General features: G+C 39.7%; 1 protein-coding gene across 6 annotated transcripts in view; it reads left to right on the top strand.

Annotated features, from left to right (window-relative positions):
* Positions 1 to 8,842, top strand: part of LOC143027242 (SPRY domain-containing SOCS box protein 3) — a 97,191-nt gene extending 88,349 nt beyond the window's left edge. For all 6 annotated transcript variants that reach the window (XM_076188522.1, XM_076188546.1, XM_076188501.1 and 3 more), the window contains one exon: positions 8,106 to 8,842. In XM_076188522.1, coding sequence (XP_076044637.1) covers positions 8,106 to 8,719 — 614 coding nt within the window. In that variant the 3' untranslated portion in view covers positions 8,720 to 8,842. The remainder of the gene's footprint in view (positions 1 to 8,105) is intronic.
* The last annotated feature ends 4,280 nt before the right edge of the window (positions 8,843 to 13,122 follow it).

Here is a 13,122-nt window from a genome sequence, read left to right as displayed (position 1 = left end):
TGAAAGGAAGTTGAAGATAAATGTGGGTAAAAGTAAGGTGATGAGATGTACAAGGGGAGAAAGTGGTAGCAGACTGGAAGTGAGTATTAAGGGAGAGAGACTGGAGAAAGTATTTACCTATTTGTATTTTGCGGGAGGAGAGATATGCTCATAGTTGTCCACAGTTGTATCTTTCTGCATCCAGTTTTTTCTTAAAATCATGTATAGATTTAGCACTCACTGTTTCCTCTTTCAGTTTGTTCCATATATCTATTACTCTGTGTGGATTTTTTTTTTTTTTTTTTTTTTTTTTTTTTTTTTTTTTTTTTTTTTTTTTTTTTTTTTTTTTTTTTTTTTTTTTTTTTTTTTTTTCCCAGATATCTTCTGTACCTGTCTATCTTATGTTTCTTCTCGTGTCCTCTAGTGTTTCTTCTGTCCCATTTTAGTAGGTCATCCCTATCAAGAATTTCCATCCCTTTCATAATTCTGTAGATGGTTATCAAATCGCCTCTTTCTCTTCTTTGTTCTAGGGTTGATACTAGGTATCCATAGAGACACTCGTATTCCAATTTTGGTTTTACCAGTGTAACCAGTATCTTCTTTATCATTTTCTCATCCATGTAGTCAAAGGCCACTTTGATCTTATTAAGTTATAATTTTCTCCAACTATTTTGTTGACATGTTTGTCTGGTGTCATGTCATTTGAGATAATAACTCCTAGGTTCCTTTCTGAGTTTACTTTTATAACTTCCTTTTTACGAATTTTATATTGAACTGAGATTCTATTTTTGCTCTTTCCAAATTACATTATACTACATTTCTTAATGGATAGTTTTAGATAACTGGATGCAAATGTGGAGGGAAAGGGAGGAGTGGAGGTAGAATGTAGATTGAGAGAAGCAAGTAAATGCCTTGGGGGATTAAAAAAGTGTAATGAGAAATAAACATTTGGGAATGGATGCTAAGAGGAGATTGTATGAAGGAGTGATTGTACCAACAGCACTGTATGGGACAGAAACATGGAACATAAGAGAGGAGGAGTTTGAATATGTTTGAGATGAGGTGCCCGAGAAGTATGATAGGGGTTACTAGGCTAAATAGAGTGAGAAATGAGGAGGTGAGGAGGAGAACAGGGGTGGAAAGGGAGTTGGGAGTTTGGGTTGATGAAAGAGTATTGGGATGGTTTGGACACATGGAAAGGAGTGAAGAAAGATTAGTAAAAGAGGTGTGGAAGGCAAAGGTAGAAAGAGTGAACACAAGGGGGTGACCTAGGACAAGATGGATGGATGGGGTAAAAGGAACATTAGAAAAGAAAGGAATGTTTGTTGAAGAAGGAAGGGAGAAGACAGAAGATAGGAGTGAGTGGAGAATGGTTGTGTATGGATGAAGTTGTGATGCATGAAGTGGAGTGGGTGGAGGATGGGGGGTGAGGGAGTATGTGTGAGAAATAAATTGACCCAGCCTGATGGGATTTCTCCTCATCCTCTCCTTTTCTGCATGAGGGGTCACTGATTTAATGAAGCAGCCTTGCTATGGATGTGCTGTGTCTTGTGACACTGCTGCTGACCCAGAGCAGTGGACAAGATGCAAGGATGACCCTTCATCCAGGATGGTGCCAAGATTAGAGCAGGGAAGGGGGTGGATGGGAGTGGAGTATGTATGGGATGGAATGGGTGGGAGTGGATTTTATGCCTTTGTTTTTTTGCTACCTCCCTTGTAAGGGGGGGAAAGCCTTTGGTATATGTATGTGTGTGTATTCCTCTTTCGGTACCTTGTTCTACCTTGCAACCAGTTCACATATACTCACTTTTTCTCTTCTTCTACCGCCTTCACCTCATCATCCCATCATTCTCTGCATTCCTATTGGTGAAGTGACTTTAAAGTGTCCTATGTTATTTAACTGTACTATTTATTACATGAATCAGTATTTCTTTATACATCATACATACATATACCAAAGGATTTTTTCCCCCTTACATGGGAGGTAGCCAAAAAACAAAGGCATAGAAACCACTCCCACCCATTCCATCCCCTACATACTCCACTCCCCTCTACCCTCTTCCCTGCTCTAATCTTGGTACCTCCTTGATGACAAGTCATCCCTGCATCCTGTCCACTGCCCTGGGTCAGAAGCAGTGTCATAAGACACAGCACATCCACAGCAAGGCCGGTTCATTAAATCGGCGACCCCCCCCCCCTCTCTGTCCCCTCATGCAGAAAAGGAGAAGATGGGGAGAAATCCCTTTGGCCTGTGTCAGTTTATTTCTCATACATACTCCCTCACCCCCCATCCCCCACCTACCCCCCCTTTGATCACAGCATCATCCATACACAACCCTTCTCCATTCACCTCTATCTTCTGTACTCCCCCGTCCTTCCTCAATAGACATTCCCCTCTTTCCCAATGCCCCTTTTACCCCATCCATCCATCTCTTTATGGAATATTTATTTGTTAATGACCTATAAACATGTAGTCTTTCAATTTCAACAAATGTAGTTTGGTTTCGATCTCACATGACTTGCTCTAAACATTACTCACCTCTTGAGATGGCAGGTGTTCCTCATGCTGGATTAGCTTAGTCGAGCATGAACCATATGTACTGTTTTTGTGTATTGATGTATTGTTATTAAATTGACCAGTCTTTTCAGGTGTATTTAACTAATTGTGAAATACAGGAAAGGAGTAACACTTTTTGGATCCTATCTCCTACTCTCATACCTAGCCTCAAATTCATCTACAGTTCCAACTTGGTCTATATCCTTGATTTCCAATTATCATGGAAAAAATGAGTGAAGAAAAATTAATGAAAGAGGTGTAGAAGGCAGAGATGGAGGGGGTGAACATGAATGGGTGACCAAGAATGAGATGGATGAAATGGGTAAAAGGGGCATTAGGAAAGAGGGGATGTCTGTTGAGGAAGGACGGGAGAAGACAGAAGATAGGGGTGAGTGGAGAACGGTTGTGTATGGATGATGCTGTGATGCATGGAAGGGAGTAGGTGGGGGATGAGGGGATAAGGGAGTATGTGTGAATGATATATTGATGCAGCTCGAAGGGATTTCTCTCCGTCTTCTCTTTTTCTGCTTGAGGGGATGGAGAGGGGGTGTTGCCAATTAAATGAACCAGCCTTGTTATGGATGTGCTCTGTTTTGCTGCATTTCTTCTGACCCATCATCCAGAAGGAGACAAGAAGAGAGGGAGGGAGTAGTAGTGAATGGGAGTGGAGTATGTGGGGATGAAATGGGTGGGAGTGGATGCCTTTGACTTTGGCTACCTCTCTTGTAAAGGGGAAAAAGTCCTTTGTATATGTATTTATTTATATTTCAATTTGAATTAATGTATTGTTCCAGCTTGGACTATCACCATATATATATATATATATATATATATATATATATATATATATATATACATATATATACATATATATACATATACACACACCAAGGGTTTTTCTTCCCTACAAGGGAGGTAGACAAAGTCAAAGTCATAAATCCACCCCCACCCATTTCATCCCCACATACTCCACTCCCATTCACCACCCCTCCCTCCCTCTTTTCTTGGCTCCTCCTGGATGACAGGTCATTCCTGCATCTCGCATACTGCCCTGGGTCAGAAGCAATGCAGTAAGACACAGCACATCCATAGCAAGGCCTCTTCATTTCATCAATGGCCCCCCTTCCCAACCTTTCATGCAGGAAAAGAGAAGAGAGAAAAATCCCTTCAGGCTACATCAAAATATCATTCACACACCAGATGCTGAAGCGCAAGGAAGTGCTGCGATTGAGCACACCTATCTAGTGGTTTGTCGCCAATAATGAAGGAAACCAGTTGTTATTGTACAGGATAGGTAGGCTATGGTACTCATATGACTGATTAAACCCCTTCCAGTTCTTAAAATAAGTATAGTTTTTGGCAAAATGGAGAAAGAAAAAGAGGAAAGAATAACAAATGAACCTACAAAGCGAGGACTGGACATAAGTATAGAGGAAAGTCCTAGAGGTGTCATCCCCAAATGCCATTGTTTGATAGATACTCCGAGAAAAAACCAAAGGTGGAAAAGTACATTTTTTTCATGGTTTCAAAGAAACCCAGGTGAAATAGGTAGAGAAATTAGATATAGAAATGCATTAAGAAATCACAAAGTAAATGACTTAATGGAAGAAATTATAGATTTAAAACTTGATTACCGAGCTGTACATAGGGAATTGATTACTTTGTGGAAGAGTCAATCAAAGAAACAGACCTCATTGAAATAAAAAATCAATGGAAACAAGAACAGGAAAATAAAAAAATTTGTTTTAGAGAAATATTACAAAAGCAGATGGAGGAAAATACAAAAGAAACAGTAATGAAGGTAATTAAAGAAAAGGAAAATTGGGTGAAAGATACAGTTGACAAAGGTAAGTGCATTGTGATCCATGGTATCCAAGAAAAACATGGTATGTATAGATATCAGAGATAAAAAGAGAAGGAAACAGCTAAGGAGATTCTGAAATACAGGAAGGACAAAATTTCGATAAAGAAATCAACAAAATTCAGAGGGTAGGCAAATATTCTAAAGAAAAACAACATAGACCTCTGAAAATAAAACTAAGAACTCAAATGATAGCCAAGGAGGTATTACCGAAAGCGGTTAAACTGGCAAACAGCAAGAAATTCAAACATATATGGATACAAAAGGAAATGAGTGATGAGGAAAAAGAGAAAGACAAAGCTCTCAGAATTGAAGCCAATGATAGAAATGAGAAGAGAACAGAGACGGGAAAAAACGAGTTTTTTTTTTTTTTTTTTTTTTTTTTTTTTTTTTTTTTTTTTTTTTTTTTTTTTTTTTTTTTTTTTAGAGAGAGAGAGAGAGAGTGTGAGTGAGTGCAGGACTTGAGACTGAAAAAATTGTACATAAAAAAATGGAAAATTAAACCAAAAAAGAAAGGAAAATATGAAACAATTAGTGGCATATACAAATATCAATGGCATGATCTTTGGAATCAATGAACTAAACGACTATCTAGAAACGGAAAAACCTGACATAGGAATAGTGGAGACAAAATTGAAAGGACCTCTTATCAACAAGCATAGTGGCACATGGTCTATACAACCATTGGGTGAAAAATAGAACAGACAAGTAGGGAGGTGTCATGATATTGACCAAAAAGGGTCTAAATATGACAAAGATTATTGAAGGCTAAGGCAATGTAGAATTAACTATGATCAAAATTGCAAACAAAAAGATGTAAAGCAGAAAATTTGTAGCAGTGTATGCACCACCAAAAACACGTGTGTCATACAGCGAACATTCTAAAATACTGGAAGACACAATGATCGTACTAAACGAGTTACTGAAAGAGGGTGGAAACATAGTAATCATGGGCGATTTTAATGCAAAAGACATAATTTGGGAAGAAATGATAGTTAAAGGGGAAGATGAACTTAGGACCAACATTCTACTGGATATGACCATTGAATACACCCTAACACAATGGGTCAAGGAAAATACTAGATATAGAAACAATGAGGAACTGTCGAAACTAGAGTCAATATTAACTTCTGAACCAGATATTGTGAACAAAATGGAGTATAAAACACCAATTGGAAAGAGTGACCATGTACTAATAGTTGGAATTAAAAGAACAGAACAATATAGATAGGAATGACAAACATAGAGAAGGAAGATTAATGTACAACAAAACAGACTTTGTAAAACTAAGAAAAAATTTCCAAAACACAAACTGGGATAAATTCTCTAAAGAACCAAGATGGAAGACAAATGGAACATATTCAAAGAAAAGCACAAGGAAGGAATTAACAAATAATTACCAAAAAAGAAATAAAAAGAGATCTACATAAAATGTTGGTTTAACAAAAGGTGTAGTGAGGCTAGAGACAGGAGAGACAAAGCCTGGAAAAGATGAAAAAAAAATATAAAGAAAAACATCCAAATGGCAAACATATATCAAACTTAGGAACGAATATGTGAATATACGCAGGAAAGAAAAAATATATTATAGACAAATGTAAGGATCAACCTAAACTCTTTTACAGATATATAAATGAAAACTAAAAGATAAACATGAAATAGTAAAATTGCATGGAGATAAAGAATATATAGATGACACAGAGATGGCAGAAGTTATGATCAGACATTTCAGGTCTCTTTTTACATTTGAGAGCTCACAATCTTGGGAAGATGAACAACAAGAATGATCACCAACGATGAAAGAAATAAAGGTAACACAAAAAGAAATAAGAGACCGGATAAAAAACCTAGATGTCAGGAAATCACATGGACAAGATGGAATTGCAAATTGGATACTGAAAGAGTGTATAGACAAACTGACAGATAAAATATAGAAGGTAATTGACTTCTCACTCAAAGAGGGAAAGATGCAAACATAGTACCAATATATAAAGGAGGAAATGGGGAAGATCCTACAAACTTCAGACCAGTATGTTTGCCATATATATAAATGATATGGATGAGGGAGTAAATTGTTACATGAACTTCTTTGCTGATGATGCCAAATTACTCGAGAGTAAGAACTGAAAAAGATTGCAGATCGCTGCAAGATGAGCTAGACAAAATATGGGAATGGAGTCGGAGATGTGAGATGAACTTCAGCATTAAAAAATGCAGCATAATGGAATTTGGAAAAAGTAAAAACAGAGTATTGGGTCAGTATAAAATTGGAAACAAAGAAGTCAAAAAAGTTGATTCAGAAAGGGACCTAGGAGTAATTATCTCAAGTGACTTGACACCTGATAAACATGTTAATAAATTATTCAGAGAGACAACTTATTGAGATCAATGAAAGTGGCCTTCGACTACATAGATGAGATGGTAAAAAAAAAATAGTCGTTACACTGATAACACCTAAACTAGAATATGCAGCAACATTATGGGCACCTAGCACAAAGAAAAACATAATAAAATTAGAAGGAATCCAAAAAGCAGTGACAAAAATGGTACCTACACTGTCAAATCTGACATACAAATAAAGATTGGAGAAATTACATCCATCAACATTGGAACAGAGAAGAGAAAGAGGCAATTTGTTGACCATTTTCAGAATTATGAAAGGGATGGAAATTCTCGATAGAGACGACTTATTAAAGTGGGACAGAAGAAAAACAAGAGGGCATGAAAAGAAACTAAAGACAGTTACAGAAGAGACCTGAAAAAAAGTAGCCACCCACACAGAGTGAATGACTGGAACAAACTGAACGGAGAAACAGTGAATGCCAGAACTATACACAATTTGAAGAATAAACTGGATGTGGAGAGATACGAAAATGGGTCACTACAAGCATAGCTCTCATCCTGTAAAATACAAGTAGGTATATATATACTCCCTCCCCCATCCCACACCCACCTCCTTCCATGCATCACAGCATCATCCATACACAACCATTCTCCACTCTCTCCTATCTTCTGTCTTCTCCCTTCCTCAACAAACATTTCCCTCTTCCCCAATGCCCCCTTTACCCCATCCGTCCATCTCATCGATAGTCACCCCCTCATGTTCACTCCCTCCACCTCTGCCTTCCACACCTCTTTACTAATCTTTCTTCTTTCATTCTCATTCTTAATTTGTTCTCACAACCTCTTAAAGCACTCATATCCTTAATCAGGTTTGTTGCATTTGTGCATAATATTCATTATGTATGGTATAAATATCATGGAGGTTTTGTATATGAAACCAGGTATTTTTATAAGGTGTTTACAAGTTGTTGAGTGTGAGGTTTAGTTTGAGGCTGTGGTTGTTGTTGGAGGTGAAGGTATTTATAGAATTTGAAGACAAGCAATGAGATTGTTTTATCTTACCTTCTTCTTGCTGGGCTACCATGTACAGGTACCCATCATCCCAAGTGCTATAAATGAGAGATAATATGTTTTGGTCATTGCTATTTCATAGTTTATTTATGTGAAGATTTTGTATTCTGGATATAATTTATTTATTCCCAGCTTCCCAGGGTGGGATGCTTTTGTGTTATTGACATTCTGCATTTTTAAGTAATTCATCACAAGTTGAAAGCAGTAGTCCATAATCTTTCTTGGTTCTGTTGATTACTAAAGCATGTAAAAAAGTCACAGTTGACATTCTCGTTATGTTGTTTTACATTCCAGGTATTGCCTTTATGGGTCTACAACACAAGGAACTATTTCCAATTGTATCTTCCACTTCTGCACGATCAGGGATGAAGCTGGTGTCAAGCTGTGCCTTCCCTGTCAGCCTACAGTTTCTATGTGCTGAATCTTTGTGCCTCAAATTACGTCGGAAGCTTAGACTGAGACCAGAGGACTTGGGTCTTCCACCTGGACTACGTGCATTTGTGGAAAACAATTACTGGTGGTTCTTGAGAGCACCACTACCAGATCCTGAGGATACAGAAGAAGAAGAAGACCCAGGAAGTGCAGTTCCACAATTGAAACATCGTGGATTGAAGAGGCCACAGATACATTGGGGATGTGAGGATGTAGATGCACAGCCAAAACGCCTCAAACAGCATATAAGAAGTCCACACACCCATACCACTACTACTGGTTCCAGTGCCTCTTCCTGTTCCTCAAACTCTTCAGGTTCAACATCATACCACACTTCAGAGTATTCATCACCACAAATGACATCCTCATCATCATCAACTGGAAACTCATCCGTGTCATCAATTTCATCATCGCCCACATCCTCCTCCTCCCCATCACCTCTTAATAGCAAAGGTACAGATGTGGAAGAGGAGTAAGCCAGGGCTAGGTAAACTTATGGAAAAGAATAAGGAATGGATGAAAGGAATGACAGTTTTAAAAAATAATTGAAGAAAAGTGAGGTAGAGCTAAATGACTGGTTATTAAATAACTACATCTATTTTTCAGTCTTTTTCTGGTCCTTTTGTTCACTGATATATAATATTAGGGACCAGCAATAGGTGCCTGTAAGTGGTGGCCTTGTAACTTCATCCTGCCTTCTGTCTTCAAAACTTGTTAACACCCTCACCGCCATCTGGGGGTACAAGGGCACACTCAGTCTCTGAACTGGTCCCAAGATCTCTCTAACAACTATGACTGTATCTCCTCCATCATTTCACATAAGGAAAGCAGATATCTGACAACTGCTCCCCTCCTGCTGCTCTGGTAAGCTGGTAAAAGAGAAATGCCCTTGCACAAACACAGACAACAACTGATTGTTTCTTCCCAGAACAATCTAGAGCCCAAAAACTGTTGCCAGCCATTGTGGGGCTGCACATATCCATACAGTTAAACTTTATGCAGCCATTACTATTGTTAGGTTTACCTGAGCCTAGGATTACTTGACGTGTTGCATCTGGGAAGAGGGAGAATGAGCTTTTCCTGCCTGCTATGAATAGTTTTTCAAGGTCTTGCCACCCTTTCTATCTTCTCTCCTGCTTATGAAGAAGGCAACAAGATACTGAAGTGGGATTTGAAAGTAGTGAAGGGAAACCTGCTGCAGCCTTCCCACCTCATGGTGCTCCAAGGTTGATTCCCATCTGGGAGTTGTTGTTGTTGTCATTCCCTAGACTGTCTGTCCGAGCAGTCCCGTCTCCCCAAGGAATGCCATAGCCGAAACTGGGTTTTCCCACAAATCCTTTATAGAGCGTATGTTGTGTTGTTTGCGTGCATGATTGTGTATAATGCAGTCTTCTATTATGTGTTGTATGGTATGGGGTGAAGTGTTACATCCTGGGCAGCTGTTCACAACGCGGTCATCCAGCCTCTTCTGGTAGCTTAGAAGTGCTGGGTGGTGACCGCACCGCAGTCTGGCCAAGTGGACTCTGTCCTTTCGTGGGAGAGAGGATTCAGAAGGGTGGATATCAGGGGGTCTGGCATGCAGCAGTGTGTTGTCTTTCAGTGTGTTAATGGAGCGGTGAGTGATATGATTATGAATATGTTTCCGAAGGCTGGTATTTGGTGGTTGTGGAGGAAGAGAAGAGAGTATCTGTGTGTGATAAAGGTCTTTGGGTGTTGTTTTAATGTTTCTTGGTGTGTGTGGGTGTTCTGCTATGTAGTGTAGCGGGTGTGATGTGTTTGTGGTGGCTGCGGCAAGTGTTTGTGTGCCTCTCATGTCGAGGTGGTCCTTGACTTTGAGGACTTTTGTTTCATGGTGTAAATGGTCTGTAGGTGTTGTATTTGTGCAGCCTGTAATTGTTTTTAGGGCTTTGTTTTGTATGATTTGAAGGGTGTTGTGGTGTGTCTCACTGAGATTAGGAGCCCATGCAAGACTCGCATAATTCAACACTGAGCGTATGCATTGTTTGTATATTGTTATATTAGTTTCTTTGTTTTGTCCAAATGTTGTTCCAGTGATTGACTTAAGTGCGTTAAGTCTGGGTGTGCATTTGTTTTTTATGTTTGTGATGTGTTGTTTGAAAGACATGGATGTATCGTATGTTACACCAAGAATTTTCGGTGTGTTTGTGTGTGGTATTAGAGTGTTGTTGATGTAGAGATGAGGTATGTATTTGTGTTCTTTTGTCCAGTTGGTGAGAAGTGTTGCTGTAGATTTGGTTGGAGCTATTTTGAGTCTGTTTGTGATGAACCATGTGTTGAGTGTGTCAAGGTATGGCTGGATTATTTCTGCAGCTTTGTCTGTGTTACGATGTGTGCATGTGATTGTTATGTCATCTACATAGGAAGAGATTTGTATTTCTGAGGTGTCTGGTGTGGGTAAGTCATGCATGTATAGATTAAATAGTGTGGGGGATAGAACTGAGCCCTGTGGTACTCCGTTCTTAATGTTTCTGATGTGCGATGATTGGCCATTATATGACACGTAAGCATTCCTACCTGCCAGATAATTGGCCAGCCATCTTTTGGTGTTATTGTGCATGTCTGTGTTATATATTTTATTTGTTAGGTTGTGGTGGGGGATAGCATCAAAAGCTTTACTAATGTCTAATGTTATAAGAAGTGTTCTTTGGTGGGGCCTATCTGAATTGATGCCATCTAAAATTCTTTGTGTGAGGTTTGTCAGAAGAGTGTTTGTGGAGTGTAGTGGCCTAAAACCGTGTTGTGAGTCAGCAAGGGGAATATGTGGTGTGACAAGTTTAAGTATTAGGCGTTCAGTGACTTTAGAGGGGGTGCAGAGAAATGTGATTGGGCGGTGCAATGTTGGGATTGTTGGGTCTTTGTTCGGTTTTGGAATGGTGATTATTTTACTATGCTTCCAGATGTCGGGTATAGTGTTGTGTGAATAGCTGTAGTTTGCAATGTTTGTGAGTGTGTGTATACCTTGTGGTCCAATGTGTTTTAGGTGGATGTTGCTTATGTTATCAGGGCCACAGGCAGATGAGTGCTTGAGACTATGTATTATGAGTTTTGTCTGACTGTCTATGAAGGGTGTATAGTCTGAGTCTGTGGGAAAGTCTTTCTTACGTCGAATGGTGCGTCGGTCGTCAGGGTGAGAAGTGAGATGGCTTGTCTGTGCAAAATGACGTATGAGTGCATTTGCTTGTTGTCTGTTTGAGGGTAGATTATCTGTTGTTGTGATTATTGCTGCATGAGAGCGTGTAGTGTTACTGTTGGATAGTGTAATGCTGTTGAGTGTTTTGTACAATTTGCTGGTGTTTGTTTTGTGATCAAGTGTATTGATAAAGTTTTGCCAATTTTGTGTTTTTTGTTCATGTATTTTATTGGCAATCACAGTGTTTAGTGTTTGTATTTGGTCTGCTATGTTTTGAGGGATAGGTGTGGGGGTATCGTGTTTAAGTGTGTCACGTTGTCTGATGAGGCCTTGGATTTCTGGTGTGAAGTTGGGGTTGTGTGATCTGGAGCTGCAGCGTCTACGTCGTGGGACCACCCCCCAACACCAAGAGTTGGGGGCCAAACGGCAGCAACCACCCCTGGCCATCAGCTCTACACAGGTGGCACCGATCCCCAAGAGGAGCTACGCCTACCTTGGGGAGTACCACAATCCATCTGGGAGTTGATGCTGAGAGTGAGGCAATGACTGGGATTAACACTATAATCAGTTACTGTCAAACTTCTCTCCCACTGACAATAAATCATTCTTCCAGCTAACATTCAAAAGTCTACCTAAAATTCTTGGTCATGAAATCTATTGATTCATTAAAATATGGTGCCCCTTACAGAGGACTTTGTAGTGTGGAATTTAATTAACCATCCCCTTGGTTTAAATTCACTGTTGGTAGGGTTTGAACTGCCATCCTCTTAACTTTCATTGTGAGTAACAGTCTCTTATCCTGCTAAGTCAGTGAGCTTCCAAATAATAGAAATGAAATTAGGAGTTCAGTTTGACAAAATCAAAGCCAAAGCAGTCCTGGCAGACACCACAATCCAAACAAAACCACATAAAAGTTTTGACACTAGTATGAGAGTAGTCCACATTCCACCAATATGTTACTACACAAAAGAAATAATGAAAATAGTACATACAAGGGAAGTAGCCAAAGTCAAAAGGCATAATTCCACTTCCACTCATTTCATTCCCACCCACTCCATTCCCATTCACCACCCGTCCCTCCCTCTCTCTTATCTTGGCTCCTTCTGGATGACAGGTCCCTGTGTCTGGCCTACTGCCCTAGGTCAGAAGCAATGCAGCAAGACACAGCACATCCATAGCAAGGCCACTTCATTTAATCAATGACCCTCCCCATCTTCATCAGGGTGCGTCAAAATATCATTCACACGCAACTACTCCCTAACCCCCCCCCCATCCCCGACCTATTCCCTTCCATGCATCTCAGCATCATTTATACACAACCATTCTCCACTCGCCCCTATCTTCTGCCTTTTCCCTTCTTGTTTAGCTCCCCTTTTACCCTATCCAACCATCTCATCCTCAGTCACCCCCTCATGTTCACTCCATCCACCTCTGCTTTCCACACTTCTTTTACTAATCTTCACTCATATTTTCCATGTGTCCAAACCATCCCAATACTCTTTCATCAAACCTATCTCCCATCTTCTTTTCCACCCCAACTCTCCTCCTCACCTCGTCATTTCTCACTTTATCCAACCTTGTAACCCCTACCACACTTCTCAGACATTTCATCTCGAACACATTTAAACTCTTCCTCTCTTCCTCTTTTATGTTCCATATTTCTGCCCCATAAAGTACTGTTGGCACAATCACCCCTTCATACAATCTCCTCTTAGCATCCATTTCCAA

This window comes from Oratosquilla oratoria, chromosome 1 (genome assembly GCF_046742065.1).
Source record: "Oratosquilla oratoria isolate Oo_2021 chromosome 1, ASM4674206v1, whole genome shotgun sequence".
Taxonomy (NCBI): Eukaryota; Metazoa; Arthropoda; class Malacostraca; order Stomatopoda; family Squillidae; genus Oratosquilla; species Oratosquilla oratoria.
This window is presented reverse-complemented; position numbering and strand designations above follow the sequence as displayed.